This window comes from Perca fluviatilis, chromosome 2 (assembly GCF_010015445.1).
Source record: "Perca fluviatilis chromosome 2, GENO_Pfluv_1.0, whole genome shotgun sequence".
Lineage (NCBI taxonomy): Eukaryota > Metazoa > Chordata > Actinopteri > Perciformes > Percidae > Perca > Perca fluviatilis.
The window spans coordinates 44183082-44200580 of NC_053113.1; the positions used below are offsets into that span (position 1 = coordinate 44183082).

Consider the following 17499-nt stretch of genomic DNA (forward strand, 5'->3'; position numbering starts at 1 on the left):
CCCGTATGCTTTGCGTTGTTTCAGCATCCTCATAGTGTAGTCGTGGTCAAAATAATTTGATTGAATTTAATAGTTTGATTGTTTTCTTTTCCCACGCCCTTTTCAACACCTTCTCTTTTATATCAAACTGCAGAAAGTTGAGATAATCGACCTTGGTGGTTGTCCTGTCTTGGGCTTCGATGTCGGGGCTCTATGGGCGCGTTGAATCTGGAGGTCTGTTTCCATTGAAAGTTCATCTTGCAACCATTTGGTCATAAAAGTCGCGACCGAGTCGCTTTTCAACTCTGCATCTTCTGGGATGCCGTATACTCGCAGGTTGTTTCGTCTGGATCTCGATTCTAGATTATCTAGTTTATCCATTATTTTCTGTTCTTTTATTATGTCCTGCAGAGTACTGTTTGCGTCAATGCTCCACAGCTCGACTTCCTCAGTGCGAGTCAATACGGCGTCTATCTTATCATTTTGCTCTCCTACGTCAGGGATTATTTTTGCCAGCTTCTGGTTTATGTCCTCTTTGAATTCAGTCAGCTCATTTCATTTGGGTAGCGATGTCCTCTTTGAACGTTTTCAAGTCCATTTTCAGCTTGCATGGCTTGCACTATCTAAGCTCGCTTGCGATGTAGCCATAGTGTTAGCTTCTGTTAGCTGGTCTTTTCCCTTTTCATCACGATTTATTTCTTTACCTTGTCCATCCGGGATTTTTTTTGTTCTTTGCTTTAGTTATCCCTCCGCTCATTGTCAGCAGCCCTATGTCTCTCTGCGTTTAATTGTCGAGTTTTGGCGGAGTTTATTGTGTTGTTAAAGGAGCACCGTTTTCAAGCCGCCATACTGTTCTACCGTCACCGGACATCCATTCAAATCAACACTACTTTTAAGGCATTTTATTCAAAACTCTATACCTCGGAAGCACCTAGTGATGATATCGATATGCAAAACTTTTTTACGAATTTAAACGCCCCTGTTATCAGTCCCGCCCATAAAGCAGAACTAGAACTACACTTTCGACTAACAGAAATTTTAAATGCGATTTCGGCAATGCAAAGTGGCAAGGCCCCGGGTCCCGATGGATATCCAATTGAATTTTATAAAATAATTTCAACCAAATTAGCACCACTTATTCTAGAAATGATTCGCTGGGTACTGGGGCCCTGCCACTGATGCTTACTGGAGCATCCATAACACTTATACCGAAGCCTGGGAAGGACAGAACACAATGTGGATCATATTGGCCCATTTCGTTGTTGAATAGTGACATTAAAATTTTAGCTAAGGCACTTGCCGGCGTCTAGAATCAGTTACAGATGAGGTCATCTCCCCCGATCAAACAGGTTTCACGTCTGGTCGTCACCTCCTCTAACATCCGGAGCCTTCTTAATGTCATATATTCTCCGGCATCTGGGGGGGTACCAGAAGTGGTTATCTCCCTGGATGCAGAGAAGGCTTTTGACAGAGTGGAGTGGGCATACTTATTTGAATGTCTGCAGGCCTTTGGTTTTGGACCAACTTTTATTGCCTGGATTAAACTTCTATATGCCTCACCAAAGGCATCAGTGGTCACGAATGGGAAGCGATCTAAATTTTTTCATTATCAAGAGGGACACGTCAGGGGTGCCCACTAAGTCCACTTTTATTTGCATTCTCTATTGCATTCATGCTAAAATCATCCTTGGACATAATTGGAATTTCTAGATGGGGGAGGGAACACAAGGTGGCTCTATATGCCGACGACTTACTGTTGTATGTGTCTGATCCGGTGCGGTGTGTTTCCCACATAGTCCAGGTGTTGCATAGAGTTGGTATCTTTTCGGGATATAAGACTAACCTTATGAAAATCGAGTGCTTCCCAGTGAACAACCTAGCTCTTGCAATTCCACAAAAGGACCTGCCATTCCACCTGGCTAAATCTGGTTTCAAAACCACTTCAGTTTAAGAGATTTCTCTCATCTGGCTCCTATCTGTGATAATCATCTCTTTGTCCCGCCTAGATTAGACAACACCTTTGCCCTGTGGAATGGAATTTAAGGATCTCTACAGCGAAGGTGTATTCTCTACCTTTAGTCATCTCTCTCAAAAATTCAACCTCCCCGGCTCAAGTCGTTTCCGATATTTCCAGATTCAACACTTTATGCAAAATCTAGATTCAAACTTCCCCAGTGCACCTCAACCTACTGCTATGGATGACATCTTCCAAATTCCATTCAATTTAAAAGGCCTCATTGCGAGAATTTATTCCATCATATCATCTCTCGGAGACACCTCTCTCAATAAAATTAAAGGGAAATGGGAGGAGGAGCTTGGACTGATGCTTTGAAGAGAGTTAATGGTACTACTTCATGTGCTAGGCTAGGTGTAATTCAGTTTAAAGTCTTACACCGTACCCACCTCTCCAAGTCTAGGCTGGCCAGAATTTGAGGCGGATGAGAATTGTAGCAGATGTCATGTTGCCCCAGCAACATTAACACACATGTTCTGGTCATGTTCTTCCCTCTCGGATTACTGGTCAGAGGTCTTCAGAAAACTTTCACGGGCACTATCCTTAATTTTGCCACCTAATGCCTACTCTTCCATCTTCGGTATAGTGCCAGCTGACCAACATATTATCAATAAGCATAAGGAAATTATAGCATTTACAACTTTACTTGCCTCCCGAAGGATATTGTTGCACTGGAAATCCCCCATGTATTTGTTTATGTATTCTGTGAAAAATCCAAAAGTATTTTCCTTCTATATAACTGTCTTTCTGTACCTTGTTCTCAATAAAAAGATAGTTAAAAAAGAAAGAACTAAACAATAAATACAGAAACAAATACAAAATAGCTGTTTACCATAAGAAAAAGGAGGCTGAATAGGTTGAGTGCAGAATGCAAAAATATAAAGTGTGCTATGGGCAGATGTATAGTTCAGGATGAAGGTTAGTGCAAAGTGTAGTGACTAGGGATGGTGGGGGGGGAGATTAGACAACCGATTGGCATGTCCATCATTGACAAACTGGGGAACGAATAGAGCAATACACAGGAAAGGTAGGACAAAACGGGATAGCTGGGCAGAGGCAAAGCCAAATACAGACGTCACACACACACACACACACACACACACACACACACACACACACACACACACAGAGCTCCATAATATAACTATAATTTCATGCATCGGCCTACATGGGCAAAATGGTTGAATCTGGTGAAATACTGTAAAAATGTCAAATATGACAAGTTTTCTTCCAAATGAAATGCTGACATTACAGAATGCATGGTTTTATACTGTAAAGGCAGTGAGATCAAAACATGTGGTTATAATGGAAGTCAATGGGGCCATTTTTGCCTCGAAGGTGTCCAAAGGGAGTATCTGGAACTACATAAAAAATACTAATGCAATCAAATAAGTTTTGTTGCTTATCTTTGACATATCCAAGCCTCTAATCCCCACCAAAGCCCCATTCCCCTATGATTTATTTTATGGAAAATAATTAATGTTTTGTTGGGTTTTTCATAAATAATTGTTACTTCAAAGATTTAAAACTGGCATTTAAAGGGTTAAAATCCAGAAAATGATTAAATGTTTGGTAGTTTTGAGCAATTTAGAAGTTGTTTAAGTGATTTATGAAAAAAAAGTAGAAATAAATATTGATATATGATGATTTAATAACAGTTTTTTGGACATGTACATTTTTGCCTCGAAGGTGTCGAAAGGGAGTATTTGGAACTATGTAAAAAATACTAATGCAATCAAATAAATTTAGTTGCTTATCTTTGACATATCCAAGCCTCTAATCCCCACCAAAGCCAAATCTAGATATTATTCATTATATGGAAAAAAAATCGTTTTTTGTGTAAAAATATTGATATATGATGATTTAATAACAGTTTTTGTGTGCGTGGACATTTTTGCCTCGAAGGTGTCGAGAGTAAGTTTTTTTAAGGAGGGCATGAGGGTTAAAATGACGACATGACCCAATACAGCTTCCTCATTCCTCTCTTCTTCTCCTAATGTGCTCTTCCAGAGTCCAGAAGAAGTGTTCATGGAGATCAGGCGTCCTTTAGAATGGCACTGTAAGCAGATGGATCACTTTGTTGGCCTCAACTTTAGTGCTAACTTCAACTTTGCACTGGTGGGCCACCTACTCAAAGGTAAAGCTTTAGCTGATAGAGATGAGCATTCACAGGCAGTCAACAAAGACTGAAACAGTTTGGTCTGTAATAATTGGGTATACATGTTTTATATCTGTTGTATGTTCATATTAATCACATATATAGAAGAATATTACGATCAACAGTAAAAAAAAAGCAGATGAATCTTCTGTCAGCGTGATTTAGCAATTCATATTTTAAGTATGCATATTGCAAGTGCTAAGCACTTTTAGTTCACTGCAGTGTTTCAGGAAGGAAGTCAGACTCAACAATTGTTCTGTCTGGGTGGACTTTCTGATTGTTTTAATGCGCAAGTATGTGCCAAAGACATTTGGACCCTGACTGTCTGTCTTTATGTCTCTAACTTATGTCTCTAGGCTACAGACACCCATCACCCACTACAGTAGCAAGGACCGTAAGAATCCTGCACACACTGTTGGCTCTTATCAGCAAGCATCTGAAATGTGACAAGTTTGAGGTCAACACCCAGAGTGTGGCGTATCTGGCTGGTATGTAGCGCATCTGGAATAATTGCATATACATCCTCATTTATACTTTTCAGCACTACACTACACTGCACTTGCCCATGTGAGATATTCATATCATATTTAATATCAATATTAGGGCTGTCAATCGCTTAAAATATTGAATCGCGATTAATAACATGATTAAGTTAACTTGCAAATTAATCTGACTTTTTTCAAATCTGTTCTAAATGTACTTTAAAAGCAATATATTTTAAGTTTTTAATGCTTAAGTTGTATTTGACACTCGTCATTATCCAGTGGTAACTCAATTCACATCAAAAGTACATGCAAATATCTTCAGTCAAGAGAACCACCTGGAAGGGCTTTGAAACTGAACTTGCCATTCAAAAGACCCTTTTCTTTATTTATTTCTGCTCAAGGAAGTTTGTTTCTGCAAGTCATCCACTTGCTTCCCACCGTCTCTTCTCCACCGCAGGCAGGCCCGCCCGCCCAGCCCCGTCCCCCCCCCCCCCGTCCCTACTGACTGCCTGCGCATTCTGCTGTGCAAGAGGAGAGGGGGGGAGAGACATCAGTGCTGTTGGCAGAGGAGCCGTGGAATGCATGCATGGGAATGAATTATAACAATAATATATTTTTATATATTTATTAGTCGCCAAATGTAGCGAGAAAGTGCCAAGTTGGCAACACTGTTACTGCTGCATCGCTTCCTGATTTCCTTAACTACCAAACGACAACCCAGAACACACGTGCGTTAATCCTGCGTCAAAGAAATTTGTGGCATTAAAAGGAATCTTCTCGTTCATTTTGACAGCCCTAATATCATATTATGTTACAGAAAAAAATGAAAAAGTTGAACTTTGAGCAAATCTATGTTCTTGATTATGGTGCTTTGTTTGCTTCGGGTCTACCTTGCCATCGTTGATTACCATAATTCCTTTTTGTTGTTTTGTGTAGCACTGCTCACTGTATCTGAGGAGGTCCGAAGTCGCTGCAGCCTCAAACACAGGAAGTCACTCCTGATTTCTGACCTCTCCATGGACCCTGTACCCATGGACACATATTCCAGTCACATCACTGATCCCAGCTGCAGGTGAGCTGATGAACAGAGTTCGGTTTTCATTTAGATTTTAAATGAGTTCAATCAAGTTTTCTTCTGTTACTTGACCTTTGATCTGTTCACCTCAGAACTCTGCGAGAGACTCAGCCGTGGGCGTCACCTCAGGTTTCAGAGCGCTACCTTTCAGCCCATCACTACCCCACAGTGGGCCAGATCAGCCCACGAACTCGCAAGTCCATGAGCCTAGACATGGGTCAGCCCTCACAGGCCAACACCAAGAAGCTCTTGGGTATGACTAATGGCTCTGATATGTGCAGTACATGTTGATCTTTCCTAAGAGGGGGCATGCAAAAATAAAATCAATTTGTTAAAATTTAAAAGTAAATGTATCTATTGTGTTTGTTTGTTTGCAAGGCACCAGGAAGAGCTTTGATCATCTCATATCGGACTCTAAAGCACCAAAGAGACCAGAGATTGAGTCGGGTATGACCACCCCTCCCAAGATGAGGCGTGTAGCAGAGAATGACTATGAGATAGGTGAGTGCGCAATTCTGGCATTTCCTTCTGCGTCTGATATGATAGTTTGTTTCTAAATCCTCCATGTTATAATTACAGAGACACAAAGAATTGGAAACTCTCACCTTCGCAAGGTGTCTGTATCAGAGTCCAACGTTTTGCTTGATGAGGAGGTGCTGACAGACCCAAAGATCCAGGCTCTGCTGCTCACTGTGCTGGTGAGAAAACACACCACATGCTCTTTACAAAGATGTAAAGCCAGTGAAACATGACGAATATTAATCAAATGCTGGTACATTTTGTTTCCTAGTCACTGCAACGTAAGAAAGCTTTTTTGCACACCTCTTTTGTCGGGCAGGTGCGTAGGATATGATCAAAAGTAGCAGATCAAAAAGTTTAGAGAAAATCCCGCACACTGACCATTACACAAGCAATAATTTATTTAGAAAAATACAACGTTTCGGTCTCAGACCTTCATCAGGTAAATTCACACATTCACCTCAACCATAGCCTTAAATAGTTTGGTTGACTAACCAGGACCAATCAGGTCCAGCTCTTGTATGACGTCATTCATTTACAAAGTGGCACTCCCATCATGGACTGTGAACAGGAAAAGTTAGAAAAAATGCCACTCAGTACATTTAAAAACAATGTATAATCAGTGCATGGTCATTGGCCCAATATTTTTCCACACCTGATCAAAGAGGACACAGTCCATTCAAAAGTGGATCATTACATTGGTTAAATTACATTGTAGCAGTCCATATTCACATGTACAATGAACAGTTACTGAGGATAAACTAGTAAGGAAAAAAGAAGGAAAAAACATGAATTTAAGATTAAATTCATCATTAAGACCTTTTAGCAATAGCGTCTGCGAAGTGAATATCCAATATGCCTCGCGTCTTTTTTTCCTAGTCACTGACTCTGTTTGTTAACGGACTGTTGTTCTGATTTTCCAGGCCACCCAGGTCAAATACACCACTGATGACTTTGACCAGCGAATTCTGTATGAGTACTTGGCTGAAGCTAGCGTTGTCTTCCCGAAGGTTTTTCCAGTTGTGTAAGTAGCCAACATGTTTCTCTTTGTTAGGTTGTATTCTGAGTACGGCTGTCAAAAGTAACAGTGTACTGTACAGTGTTGCCCATTAATTACCTAGACTGTGGTGCCCCACCATAGACTAATTTGTCCCGCCACAGTTTCATAATGAACTGGAAATATTTTTAGGCTTCTCATAATAAAATAAATATTGTGTTTTGTGCTGTTACTTCAGCAAAGTATATCTCTCAGTCCAGTTAGTAATGCCACCCCAAATAAACACCAAAGAAGAAGAAGCCCCCGACCCGCTGTACGCGCACAAACAGACATGCTGGAAAGTTCACAGCTCCATCCAAGATTATACCATGTCCGAGACTCATTGGTAACATCGTTTCTGGTAAGTAACGTTAAGTAACGTCGAAGTATTCACTGCAGTTATCCACTAGTCAAGACACAATTTTATCAAATTTACAGAAAACAGAAAGCGTTATTCTTTAGCTAAGTGACGTGTTAGCTAACAATGTTAGCTGTCAGTCTTCTCTACCAGCTAATGTTGACTGACATTTCCGGTTGCTTGTCGGGAAAAACAGTGTATGTTGGAGAGGGATCAGTTTTGTTATTTATCGCCTCAGTGTAGTTCAAATTTAAAGTTTATTTTTTATTTTCAGTATGTAATGTTTAGCGTATATAATGTGATCTACCGTTAGCTAATTATCTGTTATAATGGAAACTATGTCGATTTTCAACCGTGTTTGTGTCATTGCAGTGTGGGTTAATAGATGAAAGGTGTTGGCTTCCCTTCACTGCACTAACGTTAACTTACATGAGTACAAACAGTGTGCTCCAAATGCGCCTTTTATTTTTCATTCATTTAGCTAACTGTATTTACCTTAATTTTTAGGTCAAATCAGACCTTAACCTGGCTGTCTCCCTGAGGGTCTCCATCTCCATCTTCTGGGCTCAGTTGAGCCCAGAGGAATTTAGAACTTTTCTTACAACATCTTTCTTTCTCTTTTCCTGACAGACACACAGTTGTGTGTCGGACAATCATTTTTATTTGTATGTGTTACTGCTCTTCTCTCATTGCACTTTTATTATTAGCATTGTGTGTATTTTATTATATTTTCAAAGCCCAGGAAAATTATATTTTCAAATTCAGGGTGCAAAGTTTGTCAATAGAGAGGTAGGGAGAGTTAGAATATAACATAACCTCTGGGATAAAGCTGCAGCCTTGTTGTTCTGGCTTTGGATTATTGTCCAACAGGGTGGAAATTTGTCAATACCCTGTAATAGATAGAAAATAAATCCGTTCAACAGCAATCAGTTTGATTAATTTCTTTGATGACTAAAATGTCTGCTCTAGTGGATTTTGTTTTGACCATTTGTGAACTAAACTGTCTTGTTTACCAAGCTTCGTGGGTGTGACATTTTTGCTGTATCATCACCATTCATATATATTCAAACAATGTGTTTATGATTAAATTGCTTACAAGAACATACCATTTTTTTTTTTTACAGGAGAACAGATTCTTTATAGATCTAGCTTCTTAATGTTGCTCTTAAAGTGCACCAGATTGATGCATTTAACAAAAAAATTATTCCGTAGGAGCATGCCCCTGGACCCCCTTATACCCCTTGTAGATGTTAGATGTTGTTTAAATGCCACAAAAAATGCGGGATAAAGGCTTTCTGTAATTTGGACCTCGGGCCGCTGCGTTTAGGAAATCAGGAAGCAATGATCAGTGATGCTGTCACCTAATAATGGCACTCCACAAACCATTGGGTGACATTACCGATGCAACGTTCATTCTTTATATACAGTCTATGGAGTCAATATTGGCATGTAGATTTTTTTTAGGCCAGGACTCTTATGAAGTATGAGAAATTCAATGCAGATTGGACAATTTACATTTCAGTTAGAGCAACTTCCCGTCTCATGACATGACATTGAAATTCACCGTGGAGCCACAGCCAGTTCAACAACAAATCATAATCTTTAAAATAAAGCCTTAAAGGTTTACGTGCCTCACTTCCTAGCTGTCTTAGCTTAGTGTTACTTAATGATGATCAACATGCCGAAAAGAGTCCAGAACTATGATGGTAACGTTAAATCATTACTTGAGCATGCAGTTGGGTGCTTTCACGGTTTGTACTCACCGTTACCTTTTATATTAACTACGAGCCCAGAACCAAAGAAACCGCATTACCAAGGTGGTTAAAATATGAAGATTTTTAAATGCTGATATTTATTTTTTTATTAAACCTTTATTTAGCCAGGTAAGTCGATTGAGAACAACTTCTCATTTGCAACGACGACCTGTCACATTCACACAGTTCCACATTCATACCTGGAAGCTACCACAGTCTGATCTGCTGGCCACTGAGCAGCTCCACTGGAGCGGTTGGGGTTAAGGGCCTTGCTCAAGGGCACCTCAGTGGTGGTAATGAGGGAGGGACAAAGCGCTGTTCTTTCACTTTCCCCACCTATATTTTTATCCTGTCCGTCTGGGGATTGAACCGACGACCTCCCGGTCACAAGCTCGCTTCTCTGTGCAATCTAATGGGTTAATTTCTGAATATTGTGGTCTTCAAAGGGGAACAAGAGGGATCACCTCTATTTCCTTTGTTTTGTTTAGCATAAAGTCTTCGGCAACAGCCATTAGGGTGGGCGACTAACTTATCAGGTCTTATGGTAGGAGGGGTAGTGCACAAACTTATGCTTTATGTGGATGGTACAGCAATTTGGAATCCCTAGGTCTTAATTTTTCAGATATTTGTAACTTCGTTATCTGTTAGTAGTGATTTTGGGATCCAGTTCTTCAGCCCCGAAGGCACCAGAATGTTTATATGGACAAGGTCATGAGAATTATGGGTATTATTCTATGCTTATACAGGTATTATTGTATGCTTAAACAGAACCTGGGGGATGGAGCCTGGTCAGTTCTCAAGAAGACATGGGAAAGGGACTATATAAGAATACAAGAATATTACTGAATATTACACTGGATGATGAGGAGTGGGACAGAATTTGTAGGAATATTAAAACTATGTCATGCAATGTGGGGGTGTGCCTCATTCAGTTCAAGATTATGCATTGCTTATGTTGGACTCCCTCCAGATTGTTTAGACTTGGTTTGAAAGACACCAAATTCTTGGAAATGTAAGACAGAGGACGGCCAATTATTTCATGTCCTATGGTCCTGTAATAATTTTCGACTGGGATCTTACTTCCTGCTTCTTGCAGTACAGACGCTTTGCTGCTTGTTCCTGCCTCTGCTTACATATTTCTGCTGATAATCTTGCTTTTCCTCTGAGAGAAACTATAAGTCCAGTGATACTTTACATACATTTTAGACTATACATTTTTTGCCATATTTCAATATTTTTCTGCGTGAGGGTGGACTACCAATAGCTCACGCCTGTCCTAAAGTGACTGTAGCTAAAGCTAATTAGCAGGAAGATGCCTCCCTTCTCCATGGAGGATTACTACAAACTCCTTCAGAAGATTGCAGTTCTGGAAACCAAAACAATTAGAAGTAAACATGGAAGTGAACGGATCATGTGGAAATGACACCACTTTACCATTGACCCAAAACAATGGACAAAAGCATGATAACACACGGCTAACTAGCACCACCAAGACTACAAACAAACAGGAGGGCTGTGGAATGGGTAATAAATCAACAAGTGGTAGTCCTTCCTGGAACTCTTTTTGGTGCAAAGCCTAAGAGTAAATAATTTTCCTGGGAAATGGGAGGACGACTATTGGGCAGGGCACAGCGCCCTGAGATTTGTGATACGACCGGCTGGCCTGCATTATCATCCAGGCAGAGCGCCTCTTCAACCCCTGTACTTAGTAGGTCATGGATAGCTGCAAAAGGGAAAATTAGCAACAAAATGCCTCCCCAACAACTGAGTGTGCAGGTGGAGAACAGATTTGCTCCTCTGCTGCAGGACCCTGGACGTGACCTGGATTGCGTCTCATTGTTACACACCAGGGTAAGGACTGAGAGCAATTCAAAAAGTAAAAAGCTACAGAGAAAGCTAACGACTGGGCCCCAAACTCTGATTGTGGGTGACTCTGCTGTAAAAGATGTAAAAAGCAGTAAAAACACCAAAATATTCTGTTTTCCCAAAGACATGGTGTCTGACTTGGACCAAAGAATCCCGGATATTGTAGCAGCACCCAACTGTGAAGAACATTATACTGCATATAGGGTCACATGATGTTGTAAAGCAAGAGTCTGAAGTGCTGAATCGTGACTTATGGATCTGCTGAACACAGATGGACTTTTCCTTAACAAGCCAGGAGTAAAGCTGTTCACCTCTAGCCTACTTTACTTTCTGCGCTACACATCTGCTCCCTCGGCCAAGGACACGAGACAAGATGAATCAAAACAAGAGGAAGACTCAACAAAGTGCAGCAGTGATCCAATACAGCCCCCACCTGAGCAAAGATTAAACCATGGGAGACCACAGAGCGGAGACGAGAAATCTCAACCCCCCTTTTCACCCGTCCAACACTCCTCAAACCCCCTAACCAACCCCGACGCCTTTGAGGATCCATCGCTCTCCCCATTCACCTTTTCCCGTTTCCCCCTGCCACATGTTGGGGTTCACTGACCGGATGGAGCAGCTGGTAGATGCTGGAATCAAGTTTGCCCCACTTCCTTCTCCCATCATTCGCCCCCAGCATAAAACTGAACCTGTTTTGACTCAACCACTGAAAGTAAAACACCAGGCACCTCTGCCCCCTCAAGGACTGCAGCTAACTCCTTCTCCCCAGACTGATAAGTATGCTTGTGTACAAAATGCAACAAGCTTTAACTGATATGTGCTGGGTCCAGGCTGTACGCCTAGTGGCACTCATGACTCTTTCTAGGACAAGCCTGGGCCCTGTGTATTAAATTCTTCAATCTGTTGTGATAGGTAATAGAAAAAGAATGGTGAATCCGCTAAGTAAGAAAAAGAAACACTTCACTGCCAACTTAGCAAATTTAGCATCCATTCCTTGTCAGCAACAGCCTGTCCCAAAAAAATATTTTAACACACTAACACTAGCCTTACTAAATGTCAGGTCTTTGGCGGGTAAATCATTTTTAATCAATGTTTTTATTATTAAGCACAATCTTGATTTTATGTTTTTAACTGAAACCTGTTTAGACTATAATAACAGTGATGCTGTTCTTATAGAGTCAGCTCCCCCTAACTTCAGTTTTATGAGTGAGCACAGAGTGAATAAGAAAGGAGGTGGAGTCGCCATTTTGTTTAATGACTCATTCCAATGTACTCAAATATCTTATGGAAACTTTGCTTCTTTTGAATATGTGGCTCTTCAGCTGAGGTCATCCCCTCGACCTATATTTCTAAATATCTACGGGCCACCTAAATACTGTGCATCCTTCTTTAACCCTATTCGCAAGGGATAAGTATTATCTAGGGAACTCGTGTGAATTATAAATTACCCACCCACGTCTGATTTTCATCTGGCGCATTCGAACGGGATAAGCGAAGCCTGTGATTTTACTCGAATTTACTGACATTAAGCAACAGTAGAAACATGGGTGTGGGTAGCTCTTACGTGTGTTTGTGTGTGGTCAGATCTCGAGGACACACACTCACACAATCTCAACCAGGTAGTCAGTCATTGTCCGAACTGCGACCTCTCCTTTTTCTTTCTCTCACTTTTTTCTCCGGGTGGTGTCAAGCAGGGTCCGGTTAGATGGATAAAACCAAACATTTCACTAGGTTAAAATCTATTGTTTGGAGATGTCTTGTCGTTATCTCTAGATGTATGATACAAACATAAAAAATATATTTACCACATGCTGCTATACATGTCATCCATCGCCATCTAATCATTATTTTTGTCTTCGCACTTGTGGTGGTTTTCATCTTTCTCTTTCTGCAAATTGTTTATGATGTATAGCGACATGACCCAGCACCCAAAACACTGTCAAAACACTCCAATGCACCCTCCATTCTTCGCGAAAGATCGATAAAAAGGCACAAAAGAAGGAAATAGGTACCTTGAAAAAACAAAAAAGCCCCACCAAATGGACAAATCAGAGATGCCGATTCGCACGGGACTAATATTATCACAGGACCTCCGTTTTCGGCGAAATGTGGTAGGTCATTTGCGGGGGAATTATTACTTTACAAATTACAGACATGACCGATTTGCACGGGATTAAGATCACAGACAACCTCCGCAATTATTACAAATGACTCATCCCGTGCGAATAGGGCTTTTGACGACTTTACTGAACTGCTGTCTATAATCTGTATTAACTTTGATTGTGTAGTTATTGCTGGTGATTAGGGATAGAGGGACCAAAGAACTGTTGGATTTTTGAGAACTATGGACTATGGACTGACAAGATGTGACGGAGCCCACACGCAACAAGGGGCACACTCTGGACTTGATTATCTTGAAGGGTTTGAACTAGAGGTCGACCGATTAATTGGCCTACCGATTAATCGGACGATTTTTTGTCTTTTTTTACATAATCGGCATCGGCCAATATCAAGCCGATTAATAGGCAGGCGCATCTGCGGGCAGCCTGGTGTTGTTGTTGTGGAACACGTGTTCGACGCACGCTGCCCCTAGAGTCAATTACCAGCAGAGTGAGCAGACCTCATCCAGTGCCTAAGGAAGGAGCTGTTCCTCAGAGAAAACGGTAAGGATTAAATTCTTATAAGTCGTATATATTTAATGAAAAACGTATGACATGTTACTGCCAACTTCGAGAAAAAACATGAAGAGGCGACATGACGTTCGGCTACTTTGGATATTGATAGCTGTCATGTCACAATAATTAAGCTAGAATTTTGCATCTGAGACTTTTATTATTTGTTCGGTTTGTGTCTATATTTGAGAGGGTTGTCAACTCAATGCAGAGAAAGAAGTTGTAGTTAAAAGAGACCACCGCACCATAGGCTAGGGAAAGACTGGCTTTGCTTTGCTAGCGTCGTTGCTAGGGTTGGTACAGTGTAGACCCGCTGCTAATATGGCACCTGTGCCTTAACGACCCGTATCTACCGGACCGAATAGCAACGCGGATTTCTGTACCTCATTTCGGCGCCACTGATATGCCTGCGTTGCTCTCTGATGCTCCGAAAACGAATGTTAGAATAATAGAAACATTGCAGCATGTGACGCTAGTTAACATTACACTCGTCAGCAGCTAACGTTAGCCTACCGTTAGCTAGCAGATGGATTAAACACAATTAAAATGCTGACAGCTAAACGGTGTAAAGTGTGATTTATCCAACAGCAGTACGTTAAGCAGTGTGCTGCTGCCGTTGTTTAGCTACTTGTCTGAAGAACAACACAGACGGTGCGTCGCGGTGCATTCAAAGTTGTTGTAAAATACCCTTTTGCCATGGTGGTTGTTTTTGTCGTTCAACAGCAATTTACTACTTGTATCGCTTACAATGCACTGAATTATTAGCTGATTTATAAAACAAATGTTAGATTGAATATCTATACCTATCTATAAAATGACTTGAAGAAGATACTATACAAAAATACTAACCTTGTATTTTCCCCCTTTTTTAGTCATTAAGTCTGATGGCTGAAAAGAAAACCACCCCCTAATGGCAGTGCTTCACCCAGCCAACACCAACACAAAGAAATGCTGCTGGTTGCCACTGTGTCAGCACTACTATTGTTAAAAAGGTCAATTTATTTTATTGTTCTCAGCTGTTTGATAAATGCTGCTAAGTGCACTAAACTTTATCTTTTAATTGAAAAGTTTATTCGACAAAGTTACATTTATTTTCTTTCTTCTTACCCGTTTTGTTTATTTATACAATATATGTTTTTACATTATACATGTTTAATGTAAGTATACAAGTGCAGATTGGTGTTCAAGTGTTCAATAAATGTTTTTGTTGAGAAATTTTGTGTATCTTAAGTACTTATTAGTGTTAAATTTTATCTTTCAAATCGAGGTTAAAAACAAGCAAATATCGGCCAAAAATAATCGGCAGCATATATCGGCCATCGGCCGACCCTGATTTCAAAAGATCGGCATCGGCCTGAGAAAACCCATATCGCTCGACCACTAGTTTGAACATTTCCAAGGTTGTGGTGACTGATGCTGCTCTCTCTGATCATTCCTGTGTTTTCTTTAACGTCACTGTCTCTGTGCACAAAAGTGTCCAAACAAAGGTGATCAGAAAATGGTATATCTCTGAAAACACCAGTGAATCATTCATTCAGCTTTTCTCCTCCACACCCACCCTCTCAGGGGTCTCAGTCACTGAGCTTGTAGACAATTTCAATTGTAAAATTACAAATGTTATTGATGTCATTGCTCCCACTAAAGTCAAAGCTGTCTCTGGTAAGAAAAGATCTCCATGGAGAAATGTCATACTGGTAAGAACAGAAAAAAGAGTGTCGAAAAGCAGAACGCAGGTGGTGAAGTGACGTCACTAATGAGCAACTATAGGCCGATATCAAACCTTCCATTTTTAAGTAAAATCATTGAAAAAAACGGTTTCTCAACAACTCAACCTTTTCTTGTCACTAAACAACAGGTTTGATGCCTTCCAGTGGTGTTTTCGACCACATCACAGCACTGAGACATCTCTTGTTAAACGGGTGATAGAATGATTATATAGGGTATTTTACACTGTTCCTTAAGGTCTCCTAATGGGGTATGTAACATTGGTTGGGCTGAAAATTGCCCGAATGCTATTTTATTAGGCCCTTAACTACCCTGTGAATATGGCTCTATTTGGAACAAGAGCTTTTCTTCCAAATATGGTATGCTAATGAATATTCAGAATGAGCTACGCGCTGATTGGTTTGAGCAAACTACATAGAAACATATGGGAGACTCGGCAGCAGGCCTCATATTTCAGACACTGCAAAGTTATACATTGTTTGTCGGGCTATTTCGTTATTAAATTCACTTCTGAGACTTTTTTAAGCGAGAAATCAACTATGTAAAGCTCAAATATGGGCCGTTTTACGAAAATTGATGGCTAATTGCAAATTTGGTAAGACTGTGTGTCGGAGTTCAGCCGCTGGTGCTGCCTCGCCATCCGGCCTGCCTTCCTTCACAGACCCCGGCCTGCTATGAGGTACTTGGAGCTCCGTCACGGCTGGCAGCCCACAGCAGGGACTACCAACACCGCTGCCCTGACAGAGCTCCAGGGCCTTCAATGCCCCTCTTCCTGCTAGCTAAATGGCCCGTTGTGTGAGAGTGAGAGCGCCGTCAGCGAGCTTGTTACACCAGCAATCTTACATGTTACACACATGTCACGCCACTTATACAAAATCTAACTAAAGGTCTTATAAAGCTAACAACGGTGTCCGATTTCAAGTTAATGAATATTTGTGAAGACAAAGTGTTTCGTTAGCTGCGACTGTCCCTTCAATCCTAGCTATGTGTAGCTACAAACCACGGATAGTTAGCTTCCTTTTCGCCTTAATTCGAGTATATTTACAGTTTGAATTTCGTCACGCCACTTACACAACATCTAACTATATGTCTTATAAACCTAACAACGGTGTCCGATTTCAAGTTAATATTTGTGAAGACTAGCTAGCTAGCTAGGTGTTTCGTTAGCTGTGACTGTCCCTTCAATCCTAGCTACAAATCATGGATAGTTGGCTTCCTTTTCACCTTAATTCGAGTATATTTACAGTTTGAATTTCGTCACGCCACTTACACAAAATCTAACTATATGTCTTATAAACCTAATAACGGTGTCCGATTTCAAGTTAATATTTGTGAAGACTAGCTAGCTAGCTAGGTGTTTCGTTAGCTGTGACTGTCCCTTCAATCCTAGCTACAAATCACGGACAGTTAGCTTCCTTTTCGCCTTAATTCGAGTAGATTTACAGTTTGAATTTCGTCACGCCACTTACACAACATCTAACTATATGTCTTATAAACCTAACAACGGTGTCCGATTTCAAGTTAATTAATATTTGTGAAGACTAGCTAGCTAGCTAGGTGTTTCGTTAGCTGTGACTGTCCCTTCAATCCTAGCTACAAATCACGGATAGTTGGCTTCCTTTTCACCTTAATTCGAGTATATTTACAGTTTGAATTTCGTCACGCCACTTACACAAAATCTAACTATATGTCTTATAAACCTAATAACGGTGTCCGATTTCAAGTTAATATTTGTGAAGACTAGCTAGCTAGCTAGGTGTTTCGTTAGCTGTGACTGTCCCTTCAATCCTAGCTACAAATCACGGACAGTTAGCTTCCTTTTCGCCTTAATTCGAGTAGATTTACAGTTTGAATT

At 40.7% G+C, this 17499-nt stretch overlaps 1 protein-coding gene across 7 annotated transcripts in view; it reads left to right on the top strand.

Annotated features, from left to right (window-relative positions):
* The window catches only part of nf1a (neurofibromin 1a), a 393989-nt gene that overhangs the window by 356513 nt on the left and 19977 nt on the right, over window positions 1–17499 (top strand). For 6 of the 7 annotated variants that reach the window (XM_039824923.1, XM_039824958.1, XM_039824930.1 and 3 more), the window contains 7 exons: window positions 4004–4130; window positions 4508–4639; window positions 5573–5708; window positions 5804–5964; window positions 6090–6212; window positions 6291–6409; window positions 7154–7254. In XM_039824923.1, coding sequence (XP_039680857.1) covers window positions 4004–4130; window positions 4508–4639; window positions 5573–5708; window positions 5804–5964; window positions 6090–6212; window positions 6291–6409; window positions 7154–7254 — 899 coding nt within the window. Of the gene's footprint in view, window positions 1–4003; window positions 4131–4507; window positions 4640–5572; window positions 5709–5803; window positions 5965–6089; window positions 6213–6290; window positions 6410–7153; window positions 7255–7482; window positions 7628–8131; window positions 8550–17499 lie in introns of those variants that run through there. The other variant, XM_039824949.1, reaches the window with a different exon arrangement.